The 19,067-nt window shown below is 33.4% G+C and overlaps 1 protein-coding gene across 1 annotated transcript in view; it reads left to right on the top strand.

Annotated features, from left to right (window-relative positions):
- Positions 1-19,067, top strand: part of RPGRIP1L (RPGRIP1 like) — an 86,406-nt gene that overhangs the window by 43,655 nt on the left and 23,684 nt on the right. The window contains exons 15-22 of the mRNA XM_013941062.1: positions 645-1,097; positions 2,884-3,035; positions 5,298-5,661; positions 6,628-6,842; positions 8,061-8,144; positions 9,831-9,905; positions 11,519-11,681; positions 12,752-12,852. Of these exons, the coding sequence (XP_013796516.1) occupies positions 645-1,097; positions 2,884-3,035; positions 5,298-5,661; positions 6,628-6,842; positions 8,061-8,144; positions 9,831-9,905; positions 11,519-11,681; positions 12,752-12,852 (1,607 nt within the window). The remainder of the gene's footprint in view (positions 1-644; positions 1,098-2,883; positions 3,036-5,297; positions 5,662-6,627; positions 6,843-8,060; positions 8,145-9,830; positions 9,906-11,518; positions 11,682-12,751; positions 12,853-19,067) is intronic.

Below are 19,067 nucleotides of genomic sequence, written 5' to 3'. Positions count from 1 at the left end.
TGTGTTGCTCAAAATCCCGAAGTCATGGCATAATAAAAATACCTACAAAACATTTCAATATGATGAATTTAAAATGCTGTTTTAATGCGTTCAGTGTATAAATGGTGTGTATGAGACCTGAAGGATACCTTACAAAGCCTAATTTGATAACAAGTTTAATGTTTTGTCTCCAAATTGCATCCCCTGTACTACAGGATTGCATGATGATTTATGTCCTAATTCTGTAAGCATGTATTTTTCTTTCTTTCCCTGGCAAGTAATATTATTTTGTATAGTTAAACTGTACAAAAATATACATATGCTACATTTTAGCATAGTGATACTTACTTTGATTGTTCTTTAATGCTTCTGCATTCTTGCTTTTTATAACTCCCTTGTAGTTTGTTATAAATTTTTAGGAGCCTACATCTATTTTTATATGTATCGAAGCAGCTCTTCTGTGGAGGTATTCTTGATTGTTGTCAGTGTGCTAGATGAGCAGCAGATGTATTATTTTACATACGCAATTTTTTTTGGTAACACCTTTAAAAAAGGAAAATTTTTAATATAATTGAGTTACTCCTTTTTCCTCTCTACTCAGTCATTAATTATAATTGATGTTAAAACATGGAACTCATATTGTAGCTCTGCTTTATTTGTTGCAGCTCAACTAAGAGATATTGCCTATGGTACTAAGCAGCACAGATCCAGACCAGAAATATTACCAGATGATCCAGTGGATGAATTTGATGAAACTTTACATTTAGAAAGAGGAGAGAATCTCTTTGAAATTCATATTAGTAAAGTGATCTTTTCCACTGAAGCTGTGCAAGCTCTTGGTGACCAGGAACCTGCAACTTTTTGTACTTATGCATTCTATGACTTTGAACTTCAGACGACCCCAGTAGTGCGTGGATTTATCGCATCCTATGACTTCACTTCGCAATATCTTGTGCGGGTTGATGACTACTTCTTGCATTACATACAGCAAAACAGTATCACACTTGAGGTTCATCATGCATATGGCACAGATTATGAAACAGCTGCTGCATGTCAACTGAAGTTTCATGAAATCTTGGAAAACAATGGCAGGGTCTACAGCACAGCAACATTAGTTGGTAATTAACATATCAAAAACTATTCTATTTGGTGCAGTATTGTAAGTAAAGTAATGTGTATTTTGGCCAACAGTGAATTCATGTATTAGTACTTCAGAAGGAAAAAATGGTTTATACAACATGGCGTTTCCTCTTAGATGTGCAGCATGTTCTCTTGATCTGCTGACAGTTGTGGGAAGGCTTTGACGGGTGAAATTTTGCCCATAACAGAGTGAGGACAAAGATGGTCTTAATACAGTGATACTAAAGTGTGTGACATATTAGACTTGATGCTGGAAGTGGCATTAGAGAATCTTGTCTGGCAATTGCATGCTATTGTTTGTCTTGCATAAAGGTTACTTACAAAGTGATATTACACATGTAAAGAATATTTTAATAAAAGAGATAATATTGTCTTATTCAATAGAATTATACAACAACCTGGAAAAAAGTCATTAGGAGAGCAGCATACTTGATTTCACTGTAGTACTATTCAGTTTTTAGCATTTTTTTATGTGAATACTGTAGAGAAGATTTTAAAATAATACAAGATTGACATTCTGTTTCATTTTAATGAATTACTTAGAATGTAGTTAACCATGTTTTAGTTTTAGTTGTTTAATGAATGTTTCTTTCGTCCTCTAAGATTGGTACTGATAAAAGATTGCCCTACTTGCTTCACTGTGAAATACAAAATATAAGCTCTGAGTCACAAACACACCCGTTGCACTTTATGATGTGTCTTATATTCTAATACTTATGGTTTGGCATGGATAAAACTTAATCCAAGAAGTTAGCCTGGGCAAGACTTGCTCTTCTATTTGAGTGAAGCAGTGGATGAAATTATACTTCCACTGAAGTCAATAGCTTTGTCATGTAATTGATTTAAATGAAACCAGAATTTCACTTAATATGTGTGAATTATTTTATTTTTGCATATGTAATTACGTAGTTTGGCAGAATATATTTTGAAAGCAAAAACATTTCTGTACTAGAAAACTTTCAAAGATCAGTGCTTCATACCTGGTCCTTGTGTCATAGATATGTCACCTCATATTTTATTAGTAAATAAAGAAGAAATGGTTACAGCGGTTGGTTGTAATTTAAACTGATAGGTCAGAAGGCTGAATATAATAGTAGTAAAACATTAAAAAGGTAAGCTTTACTGATAAAACTATCTCATATAGAAGTGTAATCTATAGAGGGATTTGGGTTGCTTTTTGTTGTTTGTTGTTTTTTTCTTAATTTACTTCATTTTAAAACAATTTTAGAATATCGTAGACAAGCCTTTTCTTAAAAGAACTCAATTGTTTATGCTGCTTGCTTTTTCTGCCAGAAGTGTTTTGCCTTATCAGTGTGTATAGAGGCCTCTAACTGCCTACTTTTGTCAGTGTCAAAAATATGGTTTGACAAACCATTACAAAGTGGTATTTTAGCCAGTAATTAAAACTGCCTACCACTTTGTGGGGCATTTTCAACTGCTGGCATACCAAACTTTCCTTAGCTTTATTTCCCTTAGAGAGATTAAAATAATGAACTTTATTTGACTCTATAACATGGACAATAAATGTTGTAGATTACAAAATGAACCAATTTTCATCTTTTGTTTTTAGACCTTATAGAGCCAGCAAAGTTGTTCCTGATTCTGACATAAACTGAACATGTCAAGTCACCAAAATTGTCATGGTGCATAGTCACAAGATCAATTAATACTTAATTTGTGGTGTTTCCTAGCTTTTGTGTGTGACTTAAGTACTTCAACATTGAAAAGAAATTTAAGGTAATCATAAATGTATTTATTGCTTAGGAATCAAAGGAAACATCCAAAATTATGGCACCATAGAGTACTGGATCAGGTTACGAGTTCCGATGGATCAAGCTATTAGACTTTACAAAGAAAGGTCGAAAGCTCTGGGATATATAACATCCAATTTTAGGGAACGTGAGCAATCATCCCAGGTATGTTTGGTTTTGTACTTAATAGTTTTGATGGAATAAACTATTGAAAATTACTTTTTCAGTTCAAATAATTTACTTCAACTCTTTATGTAGTCAAGGTTAAGGAGCTTAAAATTTCTTGAATGGAAAAATATCAGTTGAGTGACATTTTTATCATATAAAGAGTTCAAGAACCAGCTGAATCATAGCTTTGCTAAAGAGACTAAGTCTTAAACCAGTTATTAATTTTTACTGAAATTGTCAATAACTTTGTGGCCTGAAAATTTGAAATAATTATGTGATTAATATATTTAATTTACTTAACCTGTAAGTGTCAGATTTTGTTAACACTTTGCTCTAGTACAATACACAGGAATGTTGAACCAACTCAGTGTCAGATTACTATTATAGGTTGAGTCATTTTTAAGAAAGGTTTCAAAGTTCTTAAAGTTTGGGTATGAAGGTCATATTATTTCACTTTTCCTTTTCTTAGATGGAGGTGGGATTCTGTTGCTATAACTCACTGTATAATCGTGCTTAAACCATATTCACAGACAGAAAAAGAAGAGAAATTTGGATATCTTGAATAATTGCCTTAGGAGATTAAAACAACCAAGCTTAACTGTATAAATTCAAGTGCTGTAGACCTTCTAACATGTCATTTTGTTATTTATTCCAGCCTAAATAACTGTAAACCTGGAGTAACTTTAATGTTTTATATTATCCCACGGTATAAGCTTATATTATACCAGAATTTCAGTTTATACTATAATGTAATCTGAGAAGTATATTTGGTGCATGAATTCTATTATAGGTCAGTGCAGGTATTTTCAGAGTAACTTAGTGGTTGCTAATATTGTAATTTTTATTTTAAATCTGATTTTAAAAGAATCAAAGGTGATTTTTAACTAACTGGTAAATTCTGGCAGCTGTTAAATGCCAAAGTTGAAGGGTAAGGCATGTGGAAGAAAGAGTTTTATTGTAATTATTGTAAAATTCCAGGTTCAAACACAGTAGATAAAATATACTGATTATATAGGAGGAAATAAAGTCAGAAAAATGAGAGAAATGAAGAACAGCTTCTACAGAGCTGTCTGAAACACTGCAGTTTTCGGAAATATTTCATGGCAGAAACTGAAAGTCATATATCTATAGCACAGATGGTTACATTATGTTAAAAGTTCTGTCTGTCTGCAGCTGCAAAAGTAGCTTCAGTTGTGTGTTCCAAAATTTAAGCTTTCCCTAGCTAAATGTATAAAAAAACTTTCTGTCCTGTGTGGTTTTAGAAATCATGGAAACGTGAATTGTGTGCAAACTGCTACAATGAATTTGTTCCAGTTCTGTACGTAGCTTGAAATGTAGACTTAAGGTTGCATATTAAGTAGTTAATCTTAAACCCATGTTTGGCTTTCTTGTTAACTATTTCAGTTTGGATTATTTAATCAAAATATTTAATTTTTTATCATACAAAATCAAATTGATGCACATTTCCCCAGATACCAAAAGACAGAACATTGCTAGAATACTGGCAGGATAATTATGTACAATGAATGAAAGTACCTGTGACATATTGTAATAAAAAAAGTAGAGACTTTTGAAACCAATATAAAGATAGCTCTATTATTTGTTTTCTTGTTACTCTTCCATTTTTATTAAAATGAATTTCCCAGTATGCTGTCTTTGGGTTCCACAGTACATACAGGCCATGATGATAGGTAATTGATAAAATTTTTGAAATCATTGAGTTTGTTATCTACTTTAAACATTTATTCTTACTATTTACATGCTAATTTCTGTTTTTGGAATTTATTTGTGTATGTAAAGGTTTTGGAAAAAGAAAATACTGAGTCAAATTAATTTGCAGTACAATTTAATTATTGAAAAAATATATAAAAGGGACTACAGTTATAAAAATTATATCTTGATACAGAATAGCTGTCAAGATCAGAATCTTTAATTTGAAAGTGGCACTAGATGTGAATCACTTAAAACTGTGATCTTCACTATTTTGTAGGTAATCAAATGACAAGTGGACAATAAAGTTTTAGGAGAATAAAGCTGATCACAGACGGGAAAGGATTAACCTCTTATTTCTTTATACCTACAACCAAAGAGAGATGTAGCTGAATTTATAGAACAAGTAACATTTTGATGCAAGAAGTTAAACAGTAGTTGGAGTGTCATTCAAGCAATCAGTTATTTTTTCTATTTATATAGTTCTTAGAGTGCAGCAACATAAGAATTCTAATGTTTTTAATTTAACTTCTTTTTCGTTTAATGCAGCAGATACTCAGAACTGCCCAAGTCAGCACTTCAACAGATGGCAATTTAAATGAACTCTACATTACAATAAAATGTTGTAACAGTCTACAGTCCAGGAAAAAACATCTTCAGCCAAATCCTTATGTTGTCTACAAGTTCTTTGATTTTGCAGACCACGATACTCCCATCATTCCTAGCAGCAACAACCCACAAATAGATGACCATATGTGTTTTCAAGTGCCAATGAATGCAGATTTAGACCGATACCTAAAATCAGAATCCTTAACATTTTATGTATTTGATGATGGTGAACCAGAAGAAGGTGGTTATTTAGGAAAAGCCAATGTACCGCTAATTTCTTTAGCACATGACAGATGCATCTCAGGTAAGAATTTGACCTTTTTAAGGCTAACAAAATCCTTATCTCCTTTTGCATATCTCTTTAAATCTCTTTAAGAACCAAAACAAAGAAAAACCCTTACCTATCATCTATGGTTCTAGTTTGACAGAATTTTAAACTCCAGTGAAATCCTGGAAAGAAATTTTGCATCATAGTGTTACTTAAGTCATGGCTAATGAACAGTCTGTGTCAGAGCTTGAAACTGATTCTTTAATATAATGAGTAAACTTCAAATGTTAGAGAAAGAAAAGAGCTTCAAATATCTCTTTTGGTCACTAAAACAGGACTAACAGAACGTTCCAGGGTTGCTGCCCCTTTTTCCACTTTCTGTGAAGAGCAGCCCTGCCTTCAGTGCATGGACTGCCCCCCACAAGTTGGTATCATTTGCAAACTCGCTACAGTGTTTATAATAAAACTGCGTAATAGTTATTTCTGTGTCAGCTATGAGATATTTATACAATTTATATATATGGGTCTATAATGATCCCACGTAAATGGATAAAAGGGGAAAATTTGCAAGTGAATTTAAGGTATTTCTTCTCTGGTAAAGATTTAACAACTTACAGATATTTAAAACCCATTTAATTTTCTTTAACAAAAGTAACTGTTACTAAAAAAAAGAAAATGTTTTGGTTAAGACAGATATTGAAAGATGTCGATAAAGATCAATTGTGTGGTATTGGATTGTCTGAGAAACCAACAACATATCTTGAAAGAACACAGTAATCTAGTGAGTTATACCTGTTAACCGTGACATTCCTTCTAAATCCTACATTTCTGAATGTCCTCTGTGATATTTGGAACTACAAAAGGTAATGTTTTGACATTATTTGGCTTCTAAAATTACAGCTATTAAGTCATTTAATTCTTGACACACATTCTGATCTGTATTGCATTTATTGTGTATGTCTAAAATAAGGTACTTAGATAAGATTTGCATTTTGCTTTCAGGTACTTTTGAACTAACAGATTCTGAAAGATGTGCTACTGGTACTATCAGAGTTGAGTTGAAATGGAAGTTTGTCTATTTACCACCAAGTGGGTCAGCAGTGGCTGCAGACTTAGTAAATTACATTCAAAATGAGAAATCAATGGTAACTCAATTACTGGAGGAGGAGGAAGTGCAGGCTCCAGCCCTGTCTCCTTCTTTTACTTCATCAATGACAGTAAGTGATTTAACAAACTCACAGAAGTTAAGAGATACAAAAGACATATTACATCAGGTCATTTAGTTCTTCCCTGACGACTAGAATTTGTCCTTACTGTAAAATAATGCTTAGTACAAATACTTCATATAACCACCATCTTGAATTTCCTTTCGGAAGTGGAATTTTTCCTGTGTCCATAACCTACAAAGGTCTTCTGTAATGGTAGGTAACTGGTTAGCAAAAGGGCAGTGGGGAAAAGAGAAGAGAAATAACAGACATTAAGTATCTTCCTTATGAAATTAATGCTTCTTAATTCTGTTTTCAGTGCAGCTGTCCTCTTTAAAATGAAGTAGTCGTAGGTTTGTAGTAGATCTGAGGTTGAAATTTGTGACAGTCATGAAGTCAGCCACCTATTATATCTGTGGTCTCTTAGAAACTTGGCCAGAACTCAGTCAGTAGGGATAACTTTGGGCCAAAAGAATTCTCAAGCAGCTAGACCCAAGCCCTGTGTAGTCACATGTGTCTGCGCCACACCCCTTGTTATTTTGTTGCCTGGAGCATGGTGCTAAGATATCCAAATTAGTTTCTTAAAATCATTCATAAACAAACTCATAAATAAAAAGTAGAATAAGGAAATTATTGTGCATAAAAATCAATGGAAGTGAAGGAGAATTTCTACCTTCATCAAGAGAGTAAAGCATGAAAAGCAATAAGCCACTTCTTGTTTATTTTTTCTCCTTTGTATTGTAACATCAAGACAGAAATATTTCTAGGCCATTTTGTTAATTTTGCAACTATTACCAGTCTCTTACTGTTTCTATGTCAACATTTCCCAAAAGGATGAAGGGGATGGTGTCAAAAATATGGTAAGCCTACAGAACAAGAAAAAGAATTAAGCATTCCATGTATAACAATAATAAATCATTCTGCCAGATATATGATGCTATTTGAGTTCAATCCTGCAGTTATTTTTCACCTAGAACTCCCATTGCATTCCATGGATGCTGTAGTCTGTTACACCTGTTTGTGGCTTTATTCTGAAAGTTATCTCCATTTTGCATGGCTGCCGATTCAGACAAAATTTACATAATCTTGCCTGTTTAGAATTGACGATATCTAAGTTTAGTATAATTACATTTGGCTACAAGAAAAATTAGGGTCCTTCAGAATTTACGGTAAAATAAGGTGATTAGAATACAGCAATAAATGGTCTTTAACTCTATTTGTATATTATAGATACCAACACCTAAGCCAAGGCAGCGTGCAGCTCAAGCAGACAAGAAAGTATCTTTTCTGGATGTCAGTTCATTACACAGGAGAGTAAGTTTTAAGTATTTTGCTTATGCATGTTGAAGCAAGAAAGACTGTTTATGTCACACTGTGGACAACCTGTAAAACTATTAGTGAACACTCGTTATTTAAGCAACAAAAGACTGGGATGTCCCGGGCAATGAATGATAACATAGTACTGCATATAGATTGGAGAGCACAACACAAGGATATCTGTGTGACTCCCTCTGAATTGCTTGCTGTCCACCACAGTTTACTAGCTTCAGCTTTCATGGACTTAAGGTTGCTTCCAACAGGGCCAATTAACTGTCTCTGCACTGTGTTACCCATCTCCCTGGGTTATTAATTAAAGTGGCTTTGTACTGTGTGCCACCTGCACAGACCTCTAAATGGCTCTACAGAAACCAGCTTGATCCACACAGATCCTAAGTGTTGTGGCAATGAGATACACAATTTGACATGGTTCAGAGTCCACAAGGGTTATCAGCTGAGATGACAAGCTCTGTGGAAACCGTTATAATACTTCTAGACCTGGGCTGCACTATCATGTGTACATCCTTCTAGACTCTAGATGGCTCTGCATGGAACTAGCTCAAGTACTTCTTCTCTGTGGTGTAAATTTTTATTTGATCTTACATAAATTGCCTTCAGATAATTGAGAATAGACTGTATTTACTTTTTTAATTAAATCCAGTAAATTAAAATGGATACCTTAACACCTAATTATAAAGGGCTATTAGTTATGAGTATTGTTATTAGTTAATCATATTGTATTGCATTAATTAAGTAAAAACTATCTGTGATTTTTTTTTCCCCATTTTTTCCATTTGTAAATGCCTTGATTAAATTTCTTTTTGGAAATGCAACATCAGCTTTCACTCCACAGCTCTTTCTGCTATTGCCTAGTTTACCATGATTAGAACTTTGTTTTGAACTGCACAGTATGGACTGTAAATAGGAATAAAATCAATCTCTTGTAATTTTTAATTTTTAAAAAATTGAAATATCAGTGAAATCAAATCTTTTGAAAGGTTACATATGGAAAACTGAAATGTTAGCCATATACTTACAGACATAGCACCTCATATCTTCAGTTGTCCATAGAGTGACCTCTCAAAATTTGATAATTTTTCATAAACTATGTTTTTCAAAGGGAGAGAGTTAGCTCTTCTGTCTCCTTTGAAGTCATTCAGTACTGGGCAGTCAGCTCCTTTAGCTGCTTTCAAAATCCAAGCCTCATTGTCTGGGTACAGACAAAAGTGTTATTAATAATTAATAATGAAATAGCTGGGGTTTCTCTGAAGTCTAAGTCTTCTGTTGACATTACAAAAGTGTCCATGCAAGAAAATTAGAAGCTTAACAGATTAAAACCAAAAATGAACAGGAACAGTGTGTTTCATTTTCTGAATAGCAGAGAATCTAGTTCTTGGATATTAATGGAACACATGCAAAAGCAAGTAGTTGTTTTGGAAAAGGGAAACTCACTAAAAAGTGTGATAAATGGTTTGACACACATTAGGGCCCAAAGCAGCCACACTAAGAATTGTCCAGCCTCATGGGTGGAAGCTCTAGCAGAGAGCAGAAGCTAATGCAGGGAAGCAAAAGAGGCCATAATTTCCTGTCCAAATGTTCCTCTGCTAGTAAATTCATAACTACTTTTGTGTGTTAATCGTGTAGTTTATATTAAATGCTTCCCTTATTTTACCCATAATTTAGGGCTCTGTTACTGTTGAAAATGACAAGGAACTAGCACAGAAGATTAAGGCTTCAACAGTTCCAAGTGTTTCAGAGGTATGATATGAGATTATTCAGTTTTTGTGGCTTTCAATAGTGTATTTGAATTCTAGCTATATGATGTGTCTTCAGAGTCATGCATTAAATACAAAACTATGATTGAATGAGATCTCAAAAACATCCCTGAAATATGTAGAAAAAAGAGTGACTCCTTGGGATGATATTCTTGTCTTTTGGTTAGTAGGCAGGAATATCTCTACTTACTTCTTTCTGCATTCAGTTGAAGTTTATTCTGTCCTCCCTCTAAAAATTATCATTATATAAGGGATGGGGAAAGGGAATGAAGAAGAATGCACTAACTTTGGAATATTTGCTAAATATGTAGTATTCCGAGGAGAAGAAAAGTATCAAATATTGTTATTTGTAATATTGCAATTGGTTGGGACCTTAAGCTGTTGTGGCAGATTGTCAGACTGTAAATTCTAGTGGTGTAACAGAACCGTTATTCACTGGCCCTTATCTTCCTTTCACTTTTATTTTTTAAAGCTCATTTTGGGCTTTCATTAAAAAGCTGTCTCCCTTCCACCACATTGGGTGGTATTGGCCAAGTAGATTAATCAAAAAGTGTTCTTTCTGTGAAAATTTTGTCCACAAAAATGCAGTTCTGTCACTGAAACAATTATTTATCAGCAATGGCCAAGCATTGTCTAGAATACACCATGGCTGAGTTATGACACATTGTCTATGCCAGGGAGGAGTATAAGAGACATAAAGCCTGTTGTCTACCATTTGAAAACTTCCAGGATGAACTTCATTTATAGAAGGCACTTCACTGTTTTGACTATTCCATGTATGGTTCCAAATGTCTTAGAGCAATTTAAAATAACTATTCAGGGAATAATCTGGTCTAAGTATAAAACAGTTTTGGAAAACCTGGATGTTCTGTAGACAACTGAAAGTTCTCTCATATATTCTTAGAGGGGGAGATGAGGCCTTAGTGTTCCTAACTCTGGAAAATTCATTCCTAGAGAATTATTTAATATAGGTTGTACATAATTTTCTAGCAAATTTCCATGAGAGATGCCATGTCTCTAATGTTATATCTGCTGATAAGGTATTATTATATGTAATTGTACTTCAAGTGAAAGAAGGGAATAAGATTTACTTTGATTTACCTCAAAGTAAATTATGCACAGACGTTCTTTTACATTAGATGACATGCTTGTAGTGTTCAGCATATAACTGCAAAGCTGTTTCTTTTTTATATGATTTCAGTTTGCTTTGGAAACAGAAAATATTGTATAAGCTAAGTTATAAAATTGCCAACTGAGTAAGATTTTTTGGAAAATGAGTATTTTAGAACTGTAAGAGCTGAAATGCAAATGTATGTTTGGAAATCTAAGAGCCTGTGTATATGCTGACAGGTACCAAATGATTATAAAAATTATGTTTTAGCAAATGTACATCATTAGATATTTGTCTTTTTACTATGTCTATTATTTGTTATGGCAGTTGAAAACTGATCAGCTTCTCATTGCCTCCTACACTGCATCAACAGCATAACTGTTTAAAAGACTAGATATAATGAACATGAGCCATAATTCTACTATTAAAGGAGTGTTGTAAAGGCTATAAGTTTATCTGTTTTTGTATTGCATGTGGTATGTGAGGTTAAACAAGAAAGCCCGGCAGGTGATAAGGTGAAGGAGATTGCTGAAGAAAGTCAACAGGAAAAAGATGACCTCTCCCATCTGTCTGAGGGACAGCTGGCTGACCAAAGCTCAGGTACCTCTGGAGATGAAACAGAAATAACTGAAGAATTGGAACCAGAAGGTAGAATGCATTTTTAAGAATAAATAACTATTTCCTTAATAAATCTATGTCTCTTTCCATTTTTTAAGCATTTCTTCCTAGCAGTGGGAGCTGCCTCATTATGAGAAGCTTCATGACAGAAATGATATTCTGGTGTACTTTATAGCTGAAGCTAGGTGGTGGGTATGTAGGTGTTATTTTCAGCCCAAATGGAAACTGCATGGTAATTGAATGCAAAAATCTGGTATCTGACCTAGATTCATTAAATATTAAAGGAAACCTGGCTTCTATTTTAAATGTCTTTATATTCTTCCTTAGAACTATGCTGTTACAAAGACTATTTTAATGAGTATTCTCCTTTTGTCTGCAGATAACAGCCAATGCTGACATCAGAGATCCTTTCAGACAGTGAGAGGGTAGTATGTCATATCACGTATGTGACATAAAGTTGTTAGAAACAGATTTACCTAAAGGTTATAAAAGCCAGGTCATCCTGTTCTACCTCTGAGTTTAAACTTTGCATCATGGAAATAAACTGAATCCTTGATACTATTAAAAAAAAAGGGGGGGGGCACAAATAGGATGCTAGCATTTTACATTCACTTGTTTGCAGACTCTGCACAAAAATTCTTTGTTAGTAAAACTTGAAAAACATGACTCCCTGTTGTGTTTGTAAGTAATTTTATTCCAGAAAAGAGAGACCTGAATGCTTTAGAAAATAGTCCATCTGCATGAAGACCAATTTATTTAAAAAAAGAAAAGAATACTCTCTTCTTTATATGTGCATGATGTTAAACCTAACTAGAAGAAATCCACAAATTCAGTCCATACTCTTATATAAAGCTGATCATTGTCTGTACTGCAGTTCATCTGAGAGACTTGTATCATTGCACTCATCACCTTTCCTCTGGGAAACATTAGGATTTTTAGGAAACCAAGAAAAAAGACTCTTTAGAACACTTTAAAGGTCATTGATTTGCCAATGTTATCATCTGCAAGGAAAGGAAGATCTACCTGGCACTGTTGTTTTATGTTTGTTAGAAAAGCTAATATATTGCTATCAGGTTTCTCAACAAATGTTCATGTTTTAGCAGATCAAGATGATAGACAGGCAAATGATGCCGTTGAATCAATAATAACTGACAGCGATGATTGTATTGTTCCAAGTCCAGTATCCAAGAATATTAAACAGGTCAGTCAGAGTATTTTTGGAAATTAAATGTTTGGTAAATCTAAGAAAAATATTTTAAGCCTAACATCCTATAAGTTTCGATATTTCTAAGGTCGGATTTTAAGGAGTCTTTGACTAATGTATGTTTGCCTGTTTCCAGTTCAAACAGACACTTGTGCACAGACAGTGGAATGGTTAACCTAATGGCCATATTGTGCTTATAATTCATGGTATCTTACATGCAAACTGAACCCAGTTTTTTCAGTGAATCTCAAAAACTGAGCTTTCATGTCAGATAGTTACACATATGACTACCTGATGATGACTCTTCAAATTTTATGTGAAAGTATCATTTGAATCTAACATAGGAAATCTTTAGAGTATACCAAGAGCTTTAAGGATTACTGTCATAAATAAAAACGATTGGATTGCTTGGATTTCAAACCATCACATCACTTTTTACATAGATCCTGGTCTCTGTTTAAAGGCTCATTTTAATTATTCTTTTGATTCAAATAAAGTGCTCTGATGGAGTAGTGCTAGAGATTTATGTATTTATTTACATGATACCTACCCACATACTGTCTGTCCTTAAAGGTTTATATTTCTCTAGTGTCTCTTTTTAAGATTAATTTTTATTACATGACAGCTTCATGAGTTCCCAGAAGAAGTTCCCAATAGGGAAACGGAGCCTGTTTGGCTAAGTTTAAAAGTGATTTTTAATAATAATTAAAAAAAAAAAAAAAACAGGCAAGAATCATGCAGTACCTAAAAGAGGATGTTTCTCATATGTTGCCATCTCCTGAACCTAAATATTATTTTTGGGTGGGCCCAAATAAAGAAATCTTTCCCCCATGAAGCTTTGGACCACCAAGCTCACATCAGCGCAGGCCTATTTTTTCAGGACACTGGGCCACCTGAGGATTCGTTTGCTTCTACCCCTCCCCCCGTCACCCGTAATCATATCAGTTATTTCCCTCCTCCTAGCTGAACCAAATTCCTATTCTTATTTAAAATACTCTTCAACGTACATGTAAACTATCCCAAGCCAATCTTTATTTGGATTTTTGTGAGCTAAAAATCCATCACTGGATTATAAATGTATCTTGTAGACTCCTTCATTGTTTCTGCTGCATCTCTTTGTCTGTATCAAGTTATAAACTTTATATCTAAATAGGGTTTAGGTTGAATATGTAAAAGAAAATTTACATCCTGGCTAGATAAAATGTAGAAGCCAATAACTAAAAAACTTTTTTTCAAAATAAGTTACCTCAGACGTTGCAATGGACATGAAAAAATATGCTTGGATAATAGAAAGTGTCTTCACTTTTAGGATTAAAAAATTGTGGGTTGTTTGTTTGTTTGTTTGTTTGGCAAATTGGACCTCATTTCAGTCCCCTTCCAATGTATGTGTTGACTCTTTTTCTGATATCTACTGATACTCACAATGGTGTACGTTATTTCTGTGTTATTTTCAGTGCTTTTACTTGCTATGATTTCTCGTCTTTCTTCTTTAAGTTTGTGATGAATCAGATAGCCAGCTGGTGCTTACTGATACATATTTTCACTTTTTTAATCTTTCCTTCTTTCTTTATAAAAATTAAAAAAAATAAAGTCTGATTTTTGAGGAATGATTCATACTATGGGAATGTATATGTTATATAACTCACAACAGCCTTTAATTAAAAAAGACCCGAAAAGTCATGAAAGCCTTGTGTTATTTGAAGAAGGTGCTTCAGCACACTTTTTTTCCTTTAACAGTAATTTTGTTTGTTGTCATCTTTTTCTTTGTTGTCATCTGGGATTTTTGCTGCTGGCAAACCCTTAGTTCGTTTCCCTCTAGTAAGTGTCAGGTATTGGTCTTCCCTGTGTTGAGCCAACCAAAAGCCAACTGTAGAAAATTAGGATATATAATAATTATTACTATTTTTCTATGATGTATTTGTTATACCACAAAAAAAAGAAAAAAACTTAGGAGCAGAGATTTATAGTTAATTTCAGTCTGGGTTCAAATTTTAACCCTGGACAAAATCTCCCTAACCAAAGAATATAACTATGTAAATGTGACTGTAAAGAACTTAGTCTTGTTGTTCAGTCCTATCTGTTGCCTTTGTTGTTAGAAAATGTGCACTCTTCCTTCTTCCAGTGCTTTCTGAGGAAGAGGAGAATAATTCCACTTTTCAAGGCCTGTAGTAAGTCTACAATGCTTCACTACCAGCTGTGTTGCATCGCAGTATGTTGACTTGATTGAATGTTGTATGTTGACTTGATTGAATGTTGTTGAAATGGCAATTGCATAGCTTGAAGCTATTAATATCATGCAAAATTAGATGCATTTTCCAGTTCAACCAAATGGATTTTTTTTTGTTCTTGACTTCCCAATAATTTTAGAACTGAAGATCAGTTTTCAAGAAAGTCTGTGCTTGTGCAGTATCCAGTCACTTCAGTGTTCATTTCTGTGCATTATTATTTGTGGACATGTACAGAAATGATATTCTGTTGGATTTGTGCTTAAAACCAGCAATCAATGGCCATAAAGTTACATATACAGAATAACATAAAATAACCCAAATTTGGAATATTTACTTTGAACATTTTCTCAATAGCATGGCTCTCTAAGTATATATTTTGTGCTTTTAGACCCGAAGCTGACCAAACAGTTTTCAAAAAGAAAAAACTAGCACTTAAAAAAAGTGATTATGATATGTCTAATGGTTAATACTTCTTGGGTCTTTCTTAGTTTCCTTTGAAAGGACCAGTAATATCATATGGTTATATCCTACTGGCCTTAACTTTTTTAATGTTCTGATATGTAATAACCTAGAGGAGTTTGATTCTTGTATTCTTTATGCAAAGTAAAGTCTGTGTGGCATCTTATAAAGTAACTAGCAATAATAAGCAATATTTTATGTGAGAAATACTGCTCCTTTTTTATAAGCTCTAGCAGGAATTTAGAAATATTATCACTCATATAGGCTGAAGAGAGATACAGAAGGTATTTTGAAAGATGAAATTGCGTTGTTTTATATAAAAATGTTTAAAAAATTTCACCTGTAACTTTGTGAACTAAAATGACTAATACTCATCACCATTAAGCCAAACAGCAATACAGTTGATGAATACATTTCTAGTTATCCTGTATTTAATTAGACCAAAATTATTTCAGATGACTTCTGAAAGAGTTTTGAGTGTAGATTCATTTATGGTTCATTAACTTCTACTTCTCTCCATTGATCCCTTCATCCAGTAATAAAGCGTGTGTTCAAGAAAGGTAGATAACAAAACACAAGACAACAAAAGTTATGAACTATTAAGGCAAGAAATTAGATAAAAATTTGGTTTTAAAATAAGGCATTGTTGTATTTGAAAACTATGGTAATTTAAAGAATACAGCTTGTGAAAATTGAGATTGAATTTGTTGGGTTTTTTTTAAAGATTAAATATCAGTGTCTTTTATCTTTTGAGATGAATATCCTGCAAGTAATCAAACACTGTAAATACGACTTGTGATTTTTAGAGATTGTTATGCTAATTATCCTATAAATCTGAGCTGTATGCCAAACTGTTTAAGCCATTTAAGATCATACTGTTTCTTTTTCGCATGTTGCAAATTAGACAGTTCATGGTTATTTCTTAGATATGTTGATCATAAAAGGAATCTAACAGATTTTCCAGTGCTTAGCTATACCACTTGCTTCTTTCTCTTTTCTTCTTGTCTATGATGTATAATTAATCATAGATTACTTCATTTTGTTTCATTTCATTTACAACATTTATGAGCTTCACTTTGTCGGTATGAAATGCTTGTCCCCTTCTTTCCTTTCCAAAGTGGCGTAATTAGTGTTAGCATCTTTTTTAACAGGCTACATAAAGTTTAGTGGCTGGATTAAATCAAGTCATTAACATAATGTGCTATACAATTTGCCCCTATCTCTTTTCGTTTCCAGTACATCAAAGTGCCACAGAGTGCCAGTGTAATTGGGCCTTGCTAGCTTGTCAGGTTCAGTCAGGCTGATGGCTGCTGCTTTTACTAAAAAGCTTCCAGGCATGATAATTAATAGAGAAAAGAAGTCTGAGAAATGTAAAAGTTTGGACAGTTCTCTATGAATATTTCATACATTTGAATAATCAGAAGTTAACATTATCAATTTGATGTATAATACATTGATTAAAAGCCTTGTTTCAGGTCCTCAAAATAGACATCAAAACTGGGAATTTGCATTTCCTTTGGCATGGTCTTTATATAAAAAAAGAAAAAAATTGTCTTTTCTCTTCTATCCCTCCTCCCTTTCACCCCCATGCCTACACTTTATCCTTATAGAAGATAATGCAGCATTCAATTATCACTATAAAATTTACTGCTGTCAGCTTGCAAGTTGTCTTAGAATGTGCCCATAAGGCAATTACTGGCAAAAGCAATTTATTTAGTGGTAGTCCCATTTTTCTTTAGGTGTGTTTACATCTCTCTTCTTCATTACAGATACTGTGAGTGCATTTTCTTGCACTAATAGCAGTTTATTGAAAACTGTCATTACCAGTTCAAGTAAATTAAGATCTCACAATCTAATTAATTTTGACATTAAACTCTCTTAAATACCATTAAGCAATGCCAATTGCTTGTAATTCTGCTTTTCAATGAAACATCTTTGTGGAAAGTTGGGAAGATGTAAAGCATAAAGTTTTATGTATAGCAAAGTAATAAATACATTTACTTTTATTATGCCTTTTTTGCACAATTAGTTGATATTCCTCCTATGAAATATTATCTGTATTCATCAAAAGAATTTGGGCATTGTATTGTAATTTTAAACTCTGGCTGCCTTGTTTCCTCTTTCAGTTTACTTTCTACAGGACTTGAATACCTTCAGTGTACTTTAGGGAGACTCCTGAGTACTCAGAAGTTTTCTTAAAGTGGCTTGTTGTGTGGCTATCTAATCTGAATTTAGAGATCTAAATTCAAATAACTCTTTTTTTAGATTACGCTGTGTTGTCGTGTAGGCTGGCCCCGTGTTATTGAGTGGGCTTGATTCTACTTTGTCAGGAATACTAGTTATTAGTATTGACATCGTCTTGTCCAGATCTAACCTTAGCTGCTTCACTCTCATTTAAGCCCTTATTCTGTTAGCAGTCGGGGAAGTACAAGTGCTGCACCAGCATATTCAGTGAAGCACTAAATAAAATTCTTCAAACAGAAATCACCAGAATGAGGTACAGGTAACTTGTTAAAGTTTTTTAGTCAGTATTTTCAAAGAATACTGATTAGTCTAAGAAAAAAATTAAGCATTTGCCATTGTCTGTCTTTAAGAAGGTTATTGGCTACTAAGGTCAATGTGATACAAAAGCTAAAGTGAAAGAGATAAAGGAAGTTTGAAGACCCCAGGCAAAACCTGAGTTGCTTTTTTTTTTTTTTTTTTTCCATTCTTCCTAGTGATTTATTCTGATAAAGCTTGAGATGGACCTCATTTAAATAGATAATATACTGAAATGATGAATTTTAAACTTCTAGCGCTTGTCAAATATACTTTGAAGTATGTGTTTATCTCTTCAGTTCTGGTCTGTCCTTCAAGCACTGTGCTTGGGAGTCTTAATTTCTTTGTTTTTATTTCAAGTGCCTTTCTAACATTGCTGATGCTATCCTATTTCCAAAATTAAATGCTAATAAAATTATTTGTGCTCTTTTCAATGCCTTACTATCAATTTGCAGATGTAGTTAAGAATCAAAATGGGTGTAGAATTGTGCCTGCAATGCTTGAAACCACTTTTATTATACCGAAGGGATTACATAAAATCTAAACAATGCAAAAGATGAAAAAGAGGAACAAGTACTTTTTCTGATGAAATAGAAATTAAAGATAGCTGAGTGCAATAGAAACATGATAGGACAATTTTCACAATAAGAATTTTACTATGGATGGAGTCAACCTTTGTAAGACAGGTTAGAAAAGGAGATGATGGTGGTTACAGTTCTTGACAAGAATTTTATAGTGATGCTTGTATAATAGGTAATAATTACAAGCATGTATTACAAGTCATAGCTCTTGATGGAAAGGGAGAGATAATACCAAAAAAACTCCCAAAGTCCAGCTTTTGAAATGATCCAAAAGCACAGAATATCAGCTGTTGTTAGGTAACCCATTATCTATTAGGTGACAAATAAAATCAGAATATTCAATTATGTAGAAGGATTTGAGGCTGAGTAAGCCTACAAAAAATTTTCAACAGAAGCTGTTTTTAAC

This window comes from Apteryx mantelli, chromosome 10, assembly GCF_036417845.1.
Source record: "Apteryx mantelli isolate bAptMan1 chromosome 10, bAptMan1.hap1, whole genome shotgun sequence".
NCBI lineage: Eukaryota > Metazoa > Chordata > Aves > Apterygiformes > Apterygidae > Apteryx > Apteryx mantelli.
This window is presented reverse-complemented; position numbering and strand designations above follow the sequence as displayed.